Genomic DNA, 21,382 nt, shown 5'->3' on the forward strand with positions numbered 1-21,382 from the left:
GTGCACTTCACAAAATAGATGGCATCATGAGGGACGAAAATTATGTGCATATATTGAAGCAACATCTCAAGACATCAGTCAGGAAGTTAAAGCTTGGTTGCAAATGGGTCTTCCAAATGGACAATGTCCCCAAGCATACTTCCAAAGTTGTGGCAAAATGGCTTAAGAACAAAGTCAAGGTATTGGAGTGACCATCACAAAGCCCTGGCCTCAATCCTATAGAGAATTTGTTGGCAGAACTGAAAAAGCGTGTGCGAGCAAGGAGGCCAACAAACCTGACTCAGTTACACCAGCTCTGTCAGGAGGAATGGGCCAAAATTCACCCAACTTATTGTGGGAAGCTTGTGGAAGGCTACCCAAAATGTTTGACCCAAGTTGAACAATTTAAAGGCAATGCTACCAAATACTAATTGAGTGTATGTAAACTTCTGACCCACTGGGAATGTGATGAAAGAAATAAAATCTGAAATAAATCATTCTCTCTACTATTATTCTGACATTTCCCATTCTTGAGTTTAAATGTATTTGGCTAAGGTGTAGGTCCGACTTCAACTGTATATATTTCTTAACTCCATTCTTTTACTTTAAGATTTGTGTGTATTGTTGTGAATTGTTAGATATTACTTCACTATTGGAGCTAGGAAAACAAGCATTTCGCTACACCCGCAATAACATGTGCTGAATATGTGTATGTGACCAATAAAATTTGATTTGACAAAAATATCTAGTGCGATCAGTATAACATAGATAGAGCCTTAATGAAATGCCACAAAGCAGTCCTAGATTTATTTTCAGATCTCTCCCCAATACACTGGAAGCCATCATAGAGTGTATCATTCAGCGCGTGAAGAGCAGACCTGCCTTTCTACTTGGCAATTATGTGTGAAACTGACCTAGAAATGCCTCGGACATGATGGAAACAAGCCCAGATTCCCCCAGGATGAAATTTCTGAACTCAAGATGTTTAGTAAGTTAAATAAATACATTACTATAGTAAGTGCCAAATAAAGTAACAGTTGACGTTTTTGTCTTAAATTAGCCAAGAATCTGTCAATTTAATAACTTGACATTTCTCTGAACATTTCTGTGTAACGGTGTATGTTTTAGTTATGGATTACTTGGTAAAAACAATATTCTAAAATCAAGATGTGTCCATTTGTTTGTCCATATGCCATTTTAAAAATAATGCCGCAATTGGAGTAAACCTATTTTGGGTTAAAAACTTCTTAGGGCTAGGTGTCCCGCACAAAGTGACTGTCTCCTTACGGATATCAAAATCAAATGTTATTTGTCACATGCGCCGAATACAACAGGTGTAGACCTTACAGTGAAATGCTTACTTACAAGCCCTTAAAACCCCTCTAGGATAGGTGCCCCGCCAGCGGGACAACTTCCGGTGAAACTGGAGGGCGCTCAATTCAAATAAATAATCATAAAAAGTTTGTGAGTGTCTTAGGGGCCAATCCAAATTTCTTCAGCCTCCTGAGGTTGAAGAGGCACTGTTGCACCTTCTTCACCACACTGTCTGTGTGGTTGGACCATTTCAGATTGTCAGTGATGTGTACAGAACGAAAGTTGATGCTTTTCACCTTCTCCACTGTGGCCCCGTCGATGTGGATGGGGGCGTGCTCCCTCTTAAAGTCAACGATCTGCTCCTTTGTTTTGTTGAGGGAAAGATTATTTTCCTGGCACCACTCTGCCAGGGCCCTCATCTCCTCACTGTAGGCTGTCTCATTGTTGGTAATCAGGCCTACCACTGTTGTGTCGTCTGCAAACTTGATGATTGAGTTGGAGACGTGCGGGGCCACGCAGTCATGGGTGAACAGGGAGTGCAGGAGGGGGCTGAGTAAGCTCCCTTGTGGGATGAGCGTAGTGTAGGTGTTGTTGCCTACCTTCACCACATGAAGGCGGCCCGAAGTCCAGGACCTAGTTGCACAGGGCGGGGTTCAGACCCAGGGCCCCGAACTTAATGATGAGCTTGAAGGGTACTATGGTGTTGAAGGCTGAGCTGTAGTCAATGAAAAGGCATTCTTACATAGGTATTCCTCTTGTCCAGGTGGGATAGGGCAGTGTACAGCTCGATGGCGATTGCATTGTCCGTGGATCTATTGGAGCGGTATGCAAATTGAAGTGGGTCTAGGGTGTCGGGAAAGGTGGAGGTGACTCCTTAACTAGCCTCTCAAAGCACTTCATGATGACAGAAGTGAGTCATATGGGGCGAAAGTAATTTAGGTCGGTTACCTTCGCTTTCTTGAGTATCTTAATGTAATAAACTGTAACAGTTTTCCATTCAAATTGAAAAAAGCAAGACTGTCTGGGAGTGGTCTGAGAGGGGAGGGAAAACTGAAAACTGGCTGTTATTGGCAGAGAGGTTTGGAACTCTTATTGTTCTATGAACCAATTTGCCTCTGACCCTCCGTTGATCAATATTAACACATTTATCACCACGCAAGACAAAACTCTCGCACATGCAAACCTGCTGATTAGAAGGTCCTGTGTCAAGAAATAAAATGGATCAACAGCAAAGAAATCACACTTTTACAGTGCTAGTTTTTTCAGCTGTTGGACAAAGCTCAATGTTCTGGTACAATACAACCAACATTAACTCCAGTTGCAAAGCAGAATAGATAGAATTTGGTCTCTAATTTGGTGGATTTAATTTGTCATGCCATCATCGTAACTATCTCCTTTTCATCTTGCACAGCACACAGAACAGTAGGCTACTGTAACCATAGGTTAGGCCAGTTGGACAGTCTACTGATGTTTACAGTGTTTATACCTTTCACCTTTCATTTTTATTTATTTAACTGGGCAAGTCAGTTAAGAACAAATTCTTATTTACAATGACGGCCTTTCCCGGCCAAACCCTAACCCAGATGACGCTGGACCAATTGTGCACCGCCCTATGGGACTCCCAATCACAGTCGGTTGTGAAACAGCCTGGAAACAAACCAGGGTCTGTAGTGATGCCTCTAGCACTGAGATGCAGTGCCTTAGACCGCTGCACCACTCGGGAGCCCACTTATTAAGCTCACGGTATTCCATTATAACCAGGAATGGTTGAGAACCACACTTGTGTGACAATTTAAATTTCCCTGAAGACTTGTTTCGTCTCCCCAAGTTAATGCCTTCAGGCTTTAGCTCAGTGGGCTAATACACTCTAGTGGAGTGCAGAGTAGACCCGAGGGGTATAAGACAAAACAGGATCAATGAGTTAGCCAACCATCTTTGGTAAACCACCAGAAATAACCATTTATTTTCGGGTTCAATAAGAAAGCTAGACTTATGTGTCTTTGGTTGATGAGTCAATTAGACCATGTCAATTTCAAGCTCACTATTTCAGAATATTTAGGCAAGTTTGCTGGTTGAGTCATTAATCCTGCTTTGTAGTATGCCCCTCTGGGGTCAACACTTGTTGATCACACTATTATCACTATCAGGAATCATTCATTGCTGTTATTGTTGCAATTCCACTGTACCTCAAAATACTAATAGAAGAACAAATGCAAAACACAAATGCATTGAGCATTCATTCTGTTCATCCTCCTCATCAGGATGAGGCCAGCCGAGGTTGCCATTTGGTTGTATCGTCAGGAAGGTCTGGGTGGCCGGTGAGGGCGAGAGATGCTCTTTGATGCAGATCTTGGCACCGGGTACTATAATGGACGGGCCACTCATCGTTGGTAAAAGATCGGAACTCCCAAATTTGCTACTGATTTGGCTGACAGCCATGAATATCTAAGATGTAAAATTTCAACAGTCAGGAGACTACTGATATCACCTACTCAGCTGCACGATTCCTTATTAAAATCACCAAGGACAAAATTATTTTGCAATAGCGTCTAATTTCGTCAATATCGTCATCTCTCTCATGATTATGGTGGACACATTTAATTCCCAATTACTAATTGCTCTTTTGACCAGTTAGATCAAACCTGAAAAACATCTGGTGTCAAAAAATCTGATTTGATTGGTCAAAAGACCAATTAGCGGACAAAAAAGATCTGAATTAGGCTGCCTGTGTAAACATAACCCACGGCGCGAGGATTACACAAGAATGTAGGCCTATAGTTTGTGTGTCCAGCCCCTGCCCATAAACTACACTACTCCTGCCCCCTCCAGTTACAGCAGCCTATGGATACAGTAGCATATGAATACAGTACCAAATGTGGTGTAGAGACTCTATAGGACGAGTTCAGTTCAGTTCTACTCCAGGTGGTAATTGTAAGATTGCCCCAACAGTAAGTTTAAAGAACATTTGTGGCAAAACCTTAATGTCCTGTTTGTTTTATATAGTAGATAGGCAGCTCACATCACGCCAGATCTCTCTAGTCATCCCTGGTATTCTAACCGGCAACCTAAGGTTACTGGTCCGCCTCTCTAACCTCAAGGCTACCCTCCGCCATAAAATGTCATCTTGTTTACTTGTTTATTGATTGATTCATAGCTAATGAAAACAACACTTATGCCTTATTGTGTTTGTGTAATGAAATGTAATGTAAAATTGCAAAGTAAGGGATAATTTTGTTTCAATATTTTGTTGCCTGGTTATAGACCTATTGTCATACAGAGTAACAACATTGCAAATATGGTCAGATTCACTGTCTGACAAGACTGGATAAGGGGAACATAGTACACATACAGTATACCCTACAACCACATCTCATTTTTTAAAATATAACTTTAACATACAGTGCCTTCGGAAAGTATTCAGACCCCTTGACTTTCTCCAACTTTTGTTACATTACACATTATTCTAAAATTGATTTAAAAAAAAAATCCTCATCAATCTACAGACAATATACCACATAATGACAAAGTGAAAACAGGTTTTTAGACATTTTACCAAATGTATTACAAATATTAAACCCTTTGCTATGAGACTTGAAATTGATCGTCCTTGAGATGTTTCTACAACTTGATTGGAGTACACAGTTAAATAAATGTTAAATAGAAGAGAAAAAAAAATAAAAAATAGGTAAATTAAATTGATTAGACCATTTTTATAGACACAACTGTCTATAAAAAGGTCCCACAGTTGACAGTGCATGTCACATCAGGTCGAAAGAATCGTTCGTAGAGCTCCGAGACAGGATTGTGTAGAGGCACAGATCTGGGGAAGGGTACCAAAAAAATGATGCAGCATTGAAGGTCCCCAAGAACACAGTGGCCTCCATTTTTAAATGGAATAAGTTAGGAACCACCAAGACTCTTTCTAGAGATGGCCACCCGGCCAAACTGGACAATTGGGGAGAAGGGTCTTGTTCAAGGAGGTGAACAAGAACCCAATGGTCACTCTTACAGAGATCTAGAGTTCCTCTGTGGAGATGGGAGGAAACCTGGCACCATCTCTACGGTGAAGCATGGTGGTGAAGCATGTCCTTGAGTGGCCCAGCCAGAGCCTGGACTTGATCTGAAAATAGCTGTGCAGAAACACTCCCCATCCAACCTGACAGAGCTTGAGAACAGAGACAGAGAACAATGGGAGAAACTCTGCGAATACAGGTTTGCCAAGCTTGTAGCATCATACCCAAGAAGCTTCAAGGCTGTAATCGCTGCCAAAGGTGCTTCAACAAAGTACTGAGTAAAGGGTCTGAATACTTATGTAAATGTATATTTCAGTTCTTTATTTTATTTTTATTTGCAAAAATAAAAAAATAAAACGTTTTTTTCTTTGTCATTATGGGGTATTGTGTGTAGATGAGGAAAAAAACACTCAATTTTAGGGTAAGCCTGTAACGTAACAAATTATGGAAAAGGTCAAGGGGTTTGAATACTTTCCGAAGGCACTGTAAAATCCCCATAGATTACAATGACCGCAAAACCAAATTTCATATATGCCTGCAAAAGGTTTGGGGCTATAATAGGCATATATCTATTTTTTTTAAATCAAAATTTTCAAATAAGCCTACGAACCCAAGTTTTCTTATCAAAATATTAGGCTAACGATGACACCAAGAAAATACAGCCAAAACTGACAAATGTAGGCTGCGCCACAAATACTAGAAATAGTTATGCTGTATTGAAAAGACATGTAAATATACTCACTCAATTAAACAGCTTCTCAAACTGTCAATAAATGTAATTCTGCAGGTATTGTTTTTTGAATAACGTGGGTATCCTATGATGGCTCAACAACATTAAAGTATAGGCCTATTTTACAGAACATCTTATAAAAAAGTACAATAGAATGCCTGACAAATATTACACAGTAAGAAATTCTTTACATTGACCTCTTATCTTTCTTTGACCGGGATCCGATCGCGTTTTATCGATAATGCTCCATTTAAAGGTCATTTCCGATTGAGCTGACATACTGTATATGCGGTGTTTACTGTGAACGCAGGAATAAAGCCATTAAATGGTGCATTTCCGCAAAGCATGATGGGATTGAATCCCGGCCTAAGCTGTAAAAGTTGCAAACACACTTTTTGTGGTTGGTAGCATAAGGGCGCCTTCAAACCAGACAAACGGATGCGTAACAAAAATTATTAGGAATCCAGAACATTACGATCATCAAGTATCCTCCCTGGTCAGAAAAAAGGCATGGTTCCGTTCCAGTCGATGGCAGCTCCCTCCCATTTGGTCCTAATGGCCATCTCTACAGAGGGAAACCTCTTCTCTGGGTCTCCCTGGGTGTCCTTGATCCCTACCTCCCAGTGGTGGGAGTGAGTGTCTGGAACAAGAGAGGTGTTAATTAACAGTAAAGACATGAGTGCTGAATCCCAAATCAACCCCTAGCCCCTAACCTTTTGGCACTTGTGTAGATCTGAGAGGGTTGAATAAGTGTAAGCAGGGAATAATTCTGGGCCCTATGCCCATTGTTACTTGTGAGATGACAGTCAAGCCATCATTTAGCTTTGATAAGCAAAAGTGTAATCAATTAGACCTATAGATTATTAAGATGCAATAAAATGCACATGATACATTATATTATACTCAATATTGAGACTGAGGGGTAAATGTATGTGAATATATCAAATGATAGTCAGAGATACAGGTGCATGTAGTCCATCCTACCAATGGTCAGCAGGGCTGTGCTTTGTTGCGATGGCTGGCCATTGTAGAAGTACATGTGGAACAGGTGCTCCATCTTCCAGTCAGAGAGCAGGGAGCGGTTGGGACTGAAGAGGACGCTGTAGGTGCCATTGATACTGCACACCCAAATGGGCAACTTTGGTGTTTTCAGCATGCTTCCAACCTAGAGGGCGCCATAGGACACAGATGAGATCTACACCTGGACCCAATATTTACAAAGCGTCTCAGAGTAGGAGTGCTAATCTAGGATCAGGTCCCCCATGTCTATGTAGTCTTAAGCTTTGTTAAAATTGGGGAGACTTGGTCTAAAAGGCAAACTTGATCCTCGATCAGCACTCCTGCTTTGCGACGCTTTATGGATATCGGCCCAGAGCAGTGCATCTCATCCTTTTTTGATACAAGGGACCAACATGCTATGATCCTGCCTCTTTGGAGAACTGCAGATCAAAATGAACACTGAAGAACTGACAAAATCAGTGTTAACTAAGCATCTGGGGTTCCGATTAGCAACATCCTAAGGACCGGTGCCGGGCCATGGACCAGGGATAGAGAAACACTGATCAAGGAGATCTATTGAGTCATTTCTAGTAGCTCAGCCTCAGCCCTTAAATGACTAATGAAAGATCAAAGGACGGGCTGAGAAAGTATGGAGAGTTTAGTGCCTGTGGGACCACCATGATAACTTTGGAAGAGTGATGCTGATCAACAGATCAAATATTGACAGGCAGGCAGGCAGACAGACGAACAGATAGACTGTAGAGCTGTAGATGCAGTAGATGCAGGGTCAGCAGCAGGTTATTGTCTCATGACAAAATTAATAATTAGCTGGCGAGTGCGCACGAGATTCAGTTCTGGGTGCTGAGATTAGCAGCAGTTACAAAAAGACAGAAAGGCACTGTTACTGTACCATGGGCAGCTTTGTACGTTCCAGCAGCTCGCGGCTCCAGTGCAGGTAGCCTACAGCGCTGCGAGCCAGGACCCCGTGTAGAGGCTTCTCCAGAGGGCTGCCGTCGTCACCACACTGCAGAGTTCCATTGAATACATTGGGACTGGCTCGGCCAGTTAGCAGAAGATTCATCAGTGCCTGGTGAATACATAGAGAAACAGTAGACGCATGATGCTTGTGTGATGGCTCAGCCATATTCCAATACAAAGCAATAGCTATTTACTGTATATAATGATATAATGGAATCTGTTTTTGCACAATAACACATTTATGCCAGGAGGTCTATCTTGAGGGAAGGCATAAAGCAGGCTCTTTTAAACTGCTGTGCTGCCTGCTGCTATCAACTGTTGGTAAAGCAAGGCATTGCTGCTACAGCAACTGTTGATAAAGCAAGGTGCTGTTTGTGCATGAAGCCCACAAAGCAAGCGTATGGCCCACAAAGAAACACTCCTCACACTTACCTGACGACAAACAAAGTTGCCAAGGCTCAAATGAAGCAAGTGGGAGGTGGTACAGTCAAGATCCTCCCTCAACCTTCCAAAAAAAGATGCCTTGATTTAGTTAGTGAGTTAATCTTTTCTCTCCAAAAATGAGATGAATAGAAAATGTCCAGATTATTCAATTATATTGTTGTCAGGATGGTGTGTAACACCACAAAGTATTTTCTTACATAGAACATACTGCATTAACCGTCTTTACATTTCCTGAATTATTCACAAACCACAGTGCACCTATCATTAAATGGTTGGTGCATTGTGGCTGTCGCTAAGGAGTCGCAAGTGTCAAACGCACGTTAGTTTGCAATTTCGTCATGTAAAAACTGGCACACTAACATTTTTCAACCCTTACACCAGGCTCGGCAATTTAACCGTAACATCAGGGCCCAGACTCACAAAACCTTAAGGAAAAAAAAAAGGATTCTTAACTCTATACTTAAGAAACATGGAAATATTTGAGGTGTGACCTTAAAAATGTGCGCCAATATGCCAATTTCAGTCAGCACAACTAGGGATATTTAAGGTCGACCAAAAGCTGGTGTTAGTGGTAACGCAATAAGGTTAAGGCATTGATTTAGCCAGAGGAGGCGCACACAGTTTATAAAAATATCACGAGCAGCAAAACAGTTTGCATTTACCTTTTTTATTTATATTGGACATTCATTTTTGTCCAGCTTCTGTGAAAAGTTTGGAGTCATTATGTGTGACACCCATTTAATGAAAGGTGTCAGTGACTGCACTATAAGAAGCCTGTTCAGGAACATCAAGTTATTTAAAAAGACAGCTTATTGTTGGTCATTTATCATTTTGTAAAAACAAATGCATCTTCCACTTTCGGACCTACAGTAACTGTCAAATCGTGGGAATTCCGATCGCTGTGGTGCTGCATCCACTTGTAGGCTATATTTGCCTGTTTACCTTTCATGTGGAAAAGTCATACTAGCCATATCAATTCCGATGGTAGGCTATAGCCATACTGTATATTTATTTGGGAGCAGTATAATGGTGTGTACATTACCCCTTTATCTTTATATTGGATATTTTTCCAGCTCCTGTGAAAAGTATGGATGTGCGTAAAACCCGCCATAGACTAAGTTGTCTTAATATCATATGCCCACGGGGAGCCAATATGGTGCCTGTAACTGTATTTAGACATAGCCTATTTAACAAGTTGTTTCATTTTATTAGTGAATGATTGTCTTTTTAGGTCTTATTAATAGTGAATTTAATCTTGCTAATTGAAGTTGGGCATGTCCATGGCTCAGACATAATGCATTTTACAGTAGGCCTATATCAGTGCAAACAGAGGCAACATGCCTAAAATGGGCACAGGAGCACGTGCAGGTTTGTCCTGTTAAAATACACACACACACACACACACACACACACTCAAAAGCTTTAGAACACCTACTCATTCAAGAGTTTATTTTTACAATTTTCTACATTGTGGAATAATAGGGACGACTTCAAAATAATGAAATAGCACACATGGAATAATGTACTAACCAAAAAGTGTTAAACAAATCAAAATATATTTTATATTTGAGATTCTTCAAATATCAAGGCAAAGGGTAGCTAACAGCTTTGCACACTCTTGGCATTTTCTCAACCAGCTTCACCTGGAATGCTTTTCCAATAGTCTTGAAGGAGTTCCCACATATGCTGAGCACTTGCTTTTCCTTCACTCTGCAGTCCGACTCATCCCAAACTATCTCATTTGGGTTGAGGTCGGGGGATTGTAGAGGTCAGGTCATCTGATGCAGCAGTCCATCACTCTCCTCCTTGGTAAAATAGCTGTTACACAGCCTGGAGGTGTGTTGGGTCATTGTCCTGTTGAAAAACAAATTATAGTCCCACTAAACCCAAACCATATGGGCTGGCATATCGCTGCAGAATGCTGTGGTAACCATGCTGGTTAAGTGTGCCTTGTAACGGTTTTGACTTGAGTTTATTGTTTATAGGGGTGCCAGGTAGGTTGTGCCTACCAGAGAAAATATTGATTTCTCCTTTTGGTTTGGAAGGGAATGAGTCTCGTCTGGTCCATCAAGTCTACACCAATACAAAGGACTCATGTAAAAAAAAGTCAGGATGGACATACACTTTTAACAAACCCTTAAAACATTGGAAATAACTTCCAAACAACTGTATTCTTTTGCATGGGTTGTATTAGCAACATAAATGATCACACACACAATAATATAACAAATAATGAGTTCTGGTTCCTCCAGAAAAGTTCTGTACCTTGGGCCTAAGAGTCCAGCCCGGGAAAGGAGTTCAGGGAACTCAAGTGACCTTAGTCACGCAATGTTTGTCCGTTCATGAAAGAGTAGTGAAAACCCAGTCTCAATCATACAATCAAAATATCAACTATTTTACCACACAAGCATAACGCTTATCAAATCTCAATAAGTTTTCAACTACAACTGACCGCATAAATTATCACGGTATACATCACACTAAAACAAATGAAATACCGTATGCAAAAAAATTGTGGTCGATCAGACAACCCAATCCGCCAACAGAGGAGAAAGGCCATGAAGAACCAGCGGAGAACAACTGAGATGTGTAGTTAAAAGGAAACAATGAGTGGATCCGATCCTGTTTAAACTTGAGACAAGCTACAAAGCACACTTTAAATATAACAAAACAAACGGAGTAAAGAAGCTTTAGAAGTGAGAGTTGAACAAATCCTCATTAGCGTCTCCATCGCAACCCCACTTTTTGTGCAGCTGATGCTGGCTATTTAATTGGGAATTAAAGGGGAAGCGCCCTATTGGAAGGAGAAGCACTGAGACGGTTCTGGCAAATTCAGAGCCATCACAGCCTTAAATACAGTGGGGCAAAAAAAGTATTTAGTCAGCCACCAATTGTGCAAGTTCTCCCACTTAAAAAGATTAGAGAGGCCTGTAATTTTCATCATAGGTACACTTCAACTATGACAGACAAAATGAGAGAAGAAAAATCCAGAAAATCATATTGTAGGATTTTTAATGAATTTATTTGCAAATTATGGTGGAAAATAAGTATTTGGTCACCTACAAACAAGCAAGATTTCTGGCTCTCACAGACCTGTAACTTCTTCTTTAAGAGGCTCCTCTGTCCTCCACTCGTTACCTGTATTAATGGCACCTGTTTGAACTTGTTATCAGTATAAAATACACCTGTCCACAACCTCAAACAGTCACACTCCAAACTCCACTACGGCCAAGACCAAAGAGCTGTCAAAGGACACCAGAAACAAAATTGTAGACCTGCACCAGGCTGGGAAGACTGAATCTGCAATAGGTAAGCAGCTTGGTTTGAAGAAATCAACTGTGGGAGCAATTATTAGGAAATGGAAGACATACAAGACCACTGATAATCTCCCTCGATCTGGGGCTCCACGCAAGATCTCACCCCGTGGGGTCAAAATGATCACAAGAACGGTGAGCAAAAATCCCAGAACCACACGGGGGGACCTAGTGAATGACCTGCAGAGAGCTGGGACCAAAGTAACAAAGCCTACCATCAGCAACACACTACTCCGCCAGGGACTCAAATCCTGCAGTGCCAGATGTGTCCCCCTGCTTAAGCCAGTACATGTCCAGGCCCGTCTGAAGTTTGCTAGAGAGCATTTGGATGATCCAGAAGAAGATTGGGAGAATGTCATATGGTCAGATGAAACCAAAATATAACTTTTTGGTCAAAACTCAACTCGTCGTGTTTGGAGGACAAAGAATGCTGAGTTGCATCTAAAGAACACCATACCTACTGTGAAGCATGGGGGTGGAAACATCATGCTTTGGGGCTGTTTTTCTGCAAAGGGACCAGAACGACTGATCCGTGTAAAGGAAAGAATGAATGGGGCCATGTATCGTGAGATTTTGAGTGAAAACCTCCTTCCATCAGCAAGGGAATTGAAGATGAAAGGTGGCTGGGTCTTTCAGCATGACAATGATCAACGAAGGAGTGACTTCGTAAGAAGCATTTCAAGGTCCTGGAGGGGCCTAGCCAGTCTCCAGATCTCAACCCCATAGAAAATCTTTGGAGGGAGTTGAAAGTCCTTGTTGCCCAGCAACAGCCCCAAAACATCACTGCTCTAGAGGAGATCTGCATGGAGGAATGGGCCAAAATACCAGCATCAGTGTGTGAAAACCTTGTGAAAACATTTGACCTCTGTCATTGCCAACAAAGGGTATATAACAAAGTATTGAGATAAACTGTTGTTATTGACCAGATACTTATTTTCAACCATAATTTGCAAATAAATTCATTAAAAATCCTACAATGTGATTTTCTGGATTTTTTTTATCTCATTTTGTCTGTCATAGTTGAAGTGTACCTATGATGAAAATTACAGGCCTCTCTCATCTTTTTAAGTCGGAGAACTTGCACAATTGGTGGCTGACTAAATACTTTTTTGCCCCACTGTAAATCATAGACAGTGTCACCAGCAAAGCACCCCCACAGCATAACACCTCCTCCTCCATGCTTTACAGTGGTAAATACACATGCAGAGATCAACCGTTCACCCACACCGCGTCTCACGAAGACACGGCGACTGGAACCAAAAATGTCCATGTCCAAATATCTAATGTCCATTGCTCGTGATTCTTGCACCACCAAGACTCTTCTTCTTATTGGTGTCCTTTAGTAGTGGTTTCTTTGCAGCAATTTGATCATGAAGGCCTGATTCACACAGTCTCCACTGAACAGTGGATGTTGATATGTGTCTGTTACTTGAACTCTGTGAAGCATTTATTTGAACTGCAATTTCTGAGGCTGGTAACTCTAATGAACTTATCCTCTGCAGCAGAGGTAACTCTGGGTCTTCCATTCCTGTGGCGGTCCTCATGGGAGCCAGTTTCATCATAGCACTTGATGGTTTTTGCTGCTGCACTTGAAGAAACTTTCAAAGTTCTTGAAATATTCCGTATTGACTGACCTTCATGTCCTAAAATAATGATGGACTGCCGTTTCTCTTTGCTTATTTGTTCTGTTCTTAGTCTGTTACCAAATATCTTCTGTATACCCCCCTACCTTGTCACAACACTGACACTGATTGGCTCAAACGCACTAAGAAGGAAAGAAATTCCACAAATTAACTTTTAAGAAGCCACACCTGTTAATTGAAATGCATTCCAGGTAACTACCTCATGAAGCTGGTTGAGAGAATGCCAAGAGTGTGCAAAGCTGTCATAAAGGCAAAGAATCCTTTATGAATTCTTTGAAGAATCTCAAAGATAACATATTTGATTTGTAAAAAAACAATAATGGGTTACTACATGATTCCATATGTGTTATTTCATAGTTTTGACGTCTTCACTATTATTCTACAATCTAGAAAATAGTAAAAATAAAGAAAAACCCTGGAATGAGTAGGTGTTCTAAAACGTTTGATCGGTCGTGTATGTATGTATGTATGTATGTATGTATGTATGTATGTATGTATGTATGTATATATATACACACACAGACACAGACACACACTACATTTCTTGTTTATCTCTAATACTACTAGCCACCTAGCAATTTTATGAAGTTGGCTTTAGTTAGCCCAGATAGGTTCCCATTCTCCCAGCCTCCAAGAAGATATTTCAGGCTATCAATCAAGTTAGTTAGACTGACTAGCTACTCTATCTTAAATCAAATAACATTTTATTGGTCACATACACATGGTTAGCAGATGTTAATGCTAGTGTAGCGAAATGCTTGTGCTTCTAGTTCCAACAATGCAGTACTATCTAACAAGTAATCTAACACATTTACAATAACTACCTAATACACACAAATCTAAAGGGGTGAATGAGAATATGTACATATAAATATATGGGTGAGTGATGGCCGTGCGGCATAGGCAAGATGCAGTAGATGGTAGAGAACAGTATATACATATGAGATGAGTAATGTAGGATATGTAAACATTACTAAAGTGGCATTATTTAAGGTGACTAGTGATACCTTTATTAAGTCCATTTATTAAAGTGGCCAGAGAATTGAGTCTGTATGTTGACAGCAGCCTCTCTATGTTAGTGATGGCTGTTTAACAGTCTGATGGCCTTGAGATAGAAGCTGTTTTTCAGTCTCTCGGTCGCAGCTTTACTGACCTCGCCTTCTGGATGGTAGCAGGGTGAACAGGCAGTGGCTCAGGTGGTTGTTATCCTTGATTATCTTTTTGGCCTTCCTGTGACATCAGGTGGTGTAGGTGTCCTGGAGGGCAGGTAGTTTTCCCCCGGTGATGAGTTGTGCAGACCGCACTATCCTCTGGAAAGCTTTGCGGTTGAGGGCGGCGCAGTTGCCTTACCAGGCGGTGATACAGCCCAACAGGATGCTCTCAATTGTGCATCTGTAAAAGAGTGTTTTATGTGACAAGCCAAATTGCTGTTGCGCCTTCTTCACCACACTGTCTGTGTGGGTGAACCATTTCAGTTTGTCCGTGATGTGTATGTCGAGGAACTTAAAACTTTCCACCTTCTCCACTGCTGTCCCGTCGATGTGGATGGGGGGGTGCTCCCTCTGCTGTTTCCTGAAGTCCACAATCATCTCCTTTGTTTTGTTGATGTTGAGTGAGAGGTTATTTTCCTGACACCACACTCCGAGGACCTCATCTCCTCCCTGTAGGCTGACTCATCGTTGTTGGTAATCAAGCCTACCACTGTAGTGTCGTCTACAAACTTGATGATTGAGTTTGAAGAGTGCATGGCCATGCGGTCATGGGTGAACAGGGAGTACAGGAGAGGGCTGAGATCGCACCCTTGTGAGGCCCCAGTGTTGAGGATCAGAGGGGTGGAGATGTTGTTTCCTACCTTCACCACCTGGGGGCGGCTCGTCAGAAAGTCCAGGACTCAGTTGCACAGGGCGGGATGGAGACCTAGGGTCTCGTGCTTAATGACGAGTTTGGAGTGTACTATGGTATTAAATGCTGAGCTCTGGTCAATGAACACCATTCTTGCATAGGTATTCCTCTTGTCCAGATGGGATAGGGCAGTGTGCAGTGTGATGGCGATTGCATCGTCAGTGGACCTATTGGGGTGATAAGCTAATTGGAGTGGGTCTAGAGTATCAGGTAAGGTGGAGGTGATATGCTCCTTGACTAGTATCTCAAAGCACTTAATGATGACAGAAGTGAGTGCTATGGGGCGATAGTCATTTAGTTCAGTTACCTTAGCTTTCTTGGCAACAGGAACAATGGTGGCCATCTTGATGCATGTGTGGACAGCAGACTGGGATAGGGATTGATTGAATATGTCCGTAAACACACCTGCCAGCTGGTCTGCGCATGATCTGAAGACACGGCTAGGGATGCTGTCTGGGCCGGCAGTCTTGCGAGGGTTAACACGTTTAAATGTTTTACTCATGTTGGCTACAGAGAAGGAGAGCCCACAGGCATTGGTAGCAGGCCGTGTCAGTGGCACTGAATTGTCCTCAAAGCGATCAAAGAAGTTGTTTAATCGATGTCCGCGATTTGAGCCGTTGAATTGCGACTCTACTTCGTCTCTATACTGATGCTTTGCTTGTTTTATTGGGGGAATAGCTGCATTGTTTGTATTAGGTCAGATTTCCAGTCGCCTTGCCATGATTAAGAGCGGTGGTTCGCGCTTTCAGTTTTGCTCGCATGCTGCCAGCAATCCACGAGAGCGGTGGTTCGCGCTTTCAGTTTTGCTCGCATGCTGCCAGTAATCCACGGTTTCTGGTTAGAAAATGTTTTAATAGTCACAGTGGGTACGACATCTCCAATGGACTTGCTAATAACGTCGCTCACCGAGTCAGCATATACATCAATGCTGTTGTCTGAGGCTGTCCGGAACATATCCCAGTCCATGTGATCGAAGCAATCCTGAAGCGTGGTATCGATTGGTCAGACCATAGTTGGACAGACCTGAGCGTTTCCTATTTTATTTTCTGTCTATAGGCTGGGAGCAACAAAATGGAGTCATGGTCCGATTTGCCAAAGGCAGGGCGGGGGAGGGCTTTGTATGCATTGCGGAAGTTAGAGTAGCAATTATCCAGAATGCTAGCAGCCTGTGTCGCGCATTCGATATGCTGATAGAATTTAGGAAGTCTCGTTCTCAGGTTAGCTTTGTTAAAATCCCCGGCTACAATAAATGCAGCCTCAGGATGTATGGTTTCCAGTTTACGTAGAGTCCAGTGAAGTTCTTTCAGGGCCAACGAGGTTGTTGTGATTACACCATAAGGCATACACCCCCGCCCTCCTTCTTACCAGAGAGATGTTTGTTTCTGTCAGCGTGATGCATGAAGAAACAGGGTGGCTGTACTGACTGACAACATATCAGAGCCAAGTTTCTGTGAAACAGAGAATGTTGCAATCTCTGATGTCTCTCTGGAAGGCAACTCGTGCCCTAATGTCGTCCACCTTGTTATCTAGAGAACAGGACATTGGCGGGAAATATGCTCGGGAGCGGTGGATGGTGTGCTCGCCTTCTGAGTCTGACCAGTAGGCCTCACCGTCTGCCTCTCCTGCGGCGACTGCGTTGTTTTGGGTCGACCTCTGGGATAAGATTGCATGTCCAGGGTGGATGTCCGAACAAAGGATCCGCTTTGGGAAAAACGTATTCCTGGTCGTAATGATGGTAAGTTGACATCGCTTTTATATCCAATAGTTCTTCCCGGCTGTATGTAATAACACTTGAGATTTCCTGGGCTAACAATGTAAGAAATAATACATTAAATAATACATAAAAAAAACTAATTACTGCATAGTTTTCTAATGACCTGAAGCTGGGCGACCATCTCTGTCGGCGCCAAGCGCGTAACGTCTTTGTTTCCTGGCAAGGTTGGCAAGGTTAGTACACTTTAGAAAAGCAAGCAATTACTAAATGTCCTTTCAATCTTTTACCCAGACATTAGCAGAGATGCGGAGAACCATATTTAGTTTATTTAGAAAAACCAGCCAGCTCAAGAGTTATGCTTAGATACGTAGAGAAATATACAGATTCTTTTTTACATATAATTAAGCATGATAATTATGGCTCTAGATTTCAGGAAAAAGTGGTTTCAGGTGTTTGAAAAATGCTAAATTCTCCAATTTCCACCCGCCCAGCCATCACCACGTACTTTTTCCCCCCTCAGACTTTTGCCCCTGAGTGGGAATGCTATGTTTAACAGCATATTTCCATCATGAAGCCATGCAATTATTTAGAGCAATGTGGACTGCAAACATGTTCAACATATTTAGCAAATATGGGATAGGCCTACATTTTGTTATTTCAAATTGTAGTTGATGACACCGCAATACTTGCCTAGTTAAATAAAGGTTAAATGAAGAAAAAAAAGAAATACATGAAAGACAACTTGATGCAACCACATATTTAGCCATGGAGTATGTTCTGATTAGTCAGTGAGCGGTCAAGCCTCGACACACCTACAACTTTTCCCCCCATCAAAACCAAGCACTTTCGTGCCACTGCCAGCTAATGCACCCATAATTCAGGTTGTGAAAATAGATAATAATAATCTGATACACCCCCGAACCTATAACGCTACCACCAGCACTAAGATTTACCATCGTGTTAGGTTTGTTAAAATAGAGCCAAGAGTGTAATCCACTCTTTGGGTTTGAATTGTTTAACTTGCCAATATTGGGTACATTCCAATGGGTTTTGGTTAGAAAATGCTATAGTCAGTGGTTGGCAGTGCTTAACTTGGGCAGGAGCTCACCGGTACTGAGTACCGGCACCTCAAATGTTTTACTGCTTGAGCTCCTGCACATCTCATAAAATATTAGCACAACATTATTACACAATATTAGCTCCTGCACCTAAATATAAACAGTACCGGCCACCAAAATGAGTACCAGCACATATTTCATTCCAAGTCAAGCACTGGTGGTTGGTAACAGTGGGGAGGCAGGTAGCCTAGTGGTTAGACCAGTAACCGAAATGTTGCAAGATCGAATCCCCAAGCTGACAAAGTAAAAATCTGTTGTTCTGCCTCTGAACAAGGCAGTTAACCCACTGTTCCTAGGCCGTCATTGAAAATAAGAACTTGTTCTTAACTGACTTGCCTAGTTAAATAAAGGTTACATTTTTTAAAAATAAAAAAATACATTTAAAAAACAGTGGCTAGGTAAACAAATCCAAAGCGTGGATTACGGTCTCTCCTAATCCATCAATTGCTTTCAATTGATGGAACTCCAGTGTATTGGACTGGTGGTTGTATACCTGGTGATAGTCCTTGAAAAGATTAAGCTGTAGAGAAACAAGATGACTCCATGACTCCCCTCATCTTCAAACTGCAGGCAGGAGGGGGGAAAAAGAAACATGACACCATCCAAAACAGGTCATTTTTGTATTGGTCCAGAAACTCTGGAATCTGGGCAGCCAGTAGTAGGAAATGTTACCCACATATTAGCTAAAAATTACTTGTTTACTCACACACTGGATGTGCTCATGGACAAATTTCTTGACATCCTCTTTCTTGTTGAAACTAAAAAGCTGTAGCTGGAAATAAAGAGTGAAAAACAAATTCTCAGTACACAGGATGGATGTCACTACACACTAGAGACATTTGCCAACTATTGTCCAGCAGAAGGTTTAGTGATGGTGAAAACTAGAACTGTCATGATACATGAATAAAGGATTTCACAGCCAGAAAACAGCTTAGCAGTCTATCTCAGTTGATTGGTTTGGGCTAGAATCTAGTCTAGAGGGTCTCGACATCCGACACACTGAAATTGGACAAAGAAGTTACATACCCCATTACCCAATGAGTGTGTTTATTCCTAGATGACCACAGGCTATTTCAGGTCTGGACCCCTATTCATAAAGTGTCTCGGAGTAGAATCAATTTAGGATCAGTGTTGCCATTTAAATCATGATGAATAAGAGGGAGGACCTGATCTTATCATCAGCACTCCTACTCTGAGACGCTTTGTGGATCATGCCCTGGCATGCAACTTATGATGGAGGCCATACTCTCTCAGTGAAGTTGTCCAGTTTGTAGTCCAGGTGGGGGGTGAAACAGTAGTCTGATGTCACTAAGGAGATGGTGGCGCTCCTTTCCTCACCAGCTGCCCACAGAATGTCAGTCAGAGCGACGGCCAGGGCCCTCTCCTGCTCCTTCTCACCCACCTCACTCAGACTGGGCAGGGGCAGAGACGGAGGGAGAGAGCACAGTCAACAGTCTCTTCACTTTTTCCCCCTTTGTCTTAATGGTCTGTCCTTTCTACCCAAGTGTACACTCGTTCACTCCTCCTCACACATTTACAGTTGAAGTCGGAAGTTCACACACACTTAGGTTGGAGTCATTAAAACTCGTTTTTCAACCAATCCACACATTTCTTGTTAAAATCTCTTGAAACTAGGAGGCACTATTTTTATTTTTGGAAAAATAACATTCCCAAAGTAAACCGCCTATTTCTCAGGACCAGATGCTAGAATATGCATATAATAGACAGCTTAGGATAGAAAACACTCTAAAGTTTCCAAAACTGTCAAAATATTGTCTGTGAGTATAACAGAACTGATATTGCAGGCGAAACCCTGAGGAAAATCCAATCAGGAAGTGCCTCTTATTTTGAAACCGTTGTGTTCCTATGCACCCCTATTGGCCATTGAAATGGATATCAACCAAATTCCTTTTTCTGCGTATTCCCTAAGGTGTCTACAGCATTTTGACATAGTTTCACGCTTTTATGTTGAAGAATGAGCGTAAACGACTACATTGTGTAAGTGGCCAGCTGAGGGCTCTCAGAGTGATTCTTGCGTAAAAGACAGAGGTAGTCATTTTTCCTCTCGCTCCTACTGAAAAGCCAATTGTCCCGGTTGATATATTATCCAATAGATATTTGAAAAACACCTTGAGGATTGATTATAAAAAACGTTTGCCATGTTTGTCGATATTATGGATATAATTTGGAATTTTTCTGCGTTGTTGTGACCGCTATTTCCAGTAGATTTCTGAACATAACGTGACCAGCAAACGGAGGTGTTTTGGGTATAAAAATAATCTTTATGGAACAAAAGGAACATTTGCTGTCTAACTGGGAGTCTCGTGAGTGAAAACATCCGAAGCTCATTAAAGGTAAACGGTTAATTTGATTGCTTTTCTGATTTTCGTGGCCAAGCTTCCTGCTGCTAGCTGGACATAATGCTATAATAGGCTATCAATAAACTTACACAAACGCTTGTCTTGCTTTGGCTGTAAAGCATAATTTCAAAATCTGAGATGACAGGGTGATTAACAAAAGGCTAAGCTGTGTTTCACTATATTTCACTTGTGATTTCATGAATATGAATATTTTCGAGTAATATTTTTTGACCGGTGCGCTATGCTAATTAGTGTAGTTGATGACAATTCTCCCGGATCCGTGATGGGTAGTTCCAAGAGTTAACAAACTATAGTTTTGGCAAGTCGGTTAGGACATCAACTTTGTGCATGACACAAGTAATTTTTCCAACAATTGTTTACAGACAGATTATTTAACTTATTCACTGTATCACAGTTCCAGTGGGTCAGAGGTTTACATACACTAAGATGACTGTGCCTTTAATTAAACAGCGTGGAAAATTCCATAAAATTATGTCATGGCTTTAGAAGCTTCTGATAGGCTAATTGACATAATTTGAGTCAATTGGAGGTGTACCTGTGGATGTATTTCAAGGCCTACCTTCAAACTCAGTGCCTCTTTGCTTGACATCATGGGAAAATCAAAAGAAATCAGCCAAGACCTCAGAAAACAAATTGTAGACCTCCACAAGTCTGGTTCATCCTTGGGAGCCTAATGCCTGAAGGTACCACGTTCATCTGTACAAACAATAGTACGCAAGTATAAACATCATGGGAACGTCATACTACTCAGGAAGGAGACGCGTTCTGGCTCCTAGAGCTGAACGTACTTTGGTGCGAAAAGTGCAAATCAATCCCAGAACAACAGCAAAGGACCTTGTGAAGATGCTGGAGG

At 41.7% G+C, this 21,382-nt stretch overlaps 1 protein-coding gene across 1 annotated transcript in view; it reads right to left on the reverse strand.

The window, feature by feature from the left end:
* Window positions 1–4,338: 4,338 nt before the first annotated feature.
* Window positions 4,339–21,382, reverse strand: part of mindy4b (MINDY family member 4B) — a 33,079-nt gene continuing 16,035 nt past the window's right edge. Inside the window, exons 8-14 of the mRNA XM_065024132.1 lie at window positions 19,395–19,560; window positions 18,855–18,920; window positions 18,642–18,712; window positions 8,446–8,518; window positions 7,946–8,122; window positions 7,021–7,201; window positions 4,339–6,676 (exon numbers count right to left, since the gene is read on the reverse strand). Of these exons, the coding sequence (XP_064880204.1) occupies window positions 6,534–6,676; window positions 7,021–7,201; window positions 7,946–8,122; window positions 8,446–8,518; window positions 18,642–18,712; window positions 18,855–18,920; window positions 19,395–19,560 (877 nt within the window). The 3' untranslated portion in view covers window positions 4,339–6,533. The remainder of the gene's footprint in view (window positions 6,677–7,020; window positions 7,202–7,945; window positions 8,123–8,445; window positions 8,519–18,641; window positions 18,713–18,854; window positions 18,921–19,394; window positions 19,561–21,382) is intronic.

The sequence above is a fragment of the Oncorhynchus nerka genome, linkage group LG11 (genome assembly GCF_034236695.1).
Source record: "Oncorhynchus nerka isolate Pitt River linkage group LG11, Oner_Uvic_2.0, whole genome shotgun sequence".
In the NCBI taxonomy this organism is placed as follows: domain Eukaryota; kingdom Metazoa; phylum Chordata; class Actinopteri; order Salmoniformes; family Salmonidae; genus Oncorhynchus; species Oncorhynchus nerka.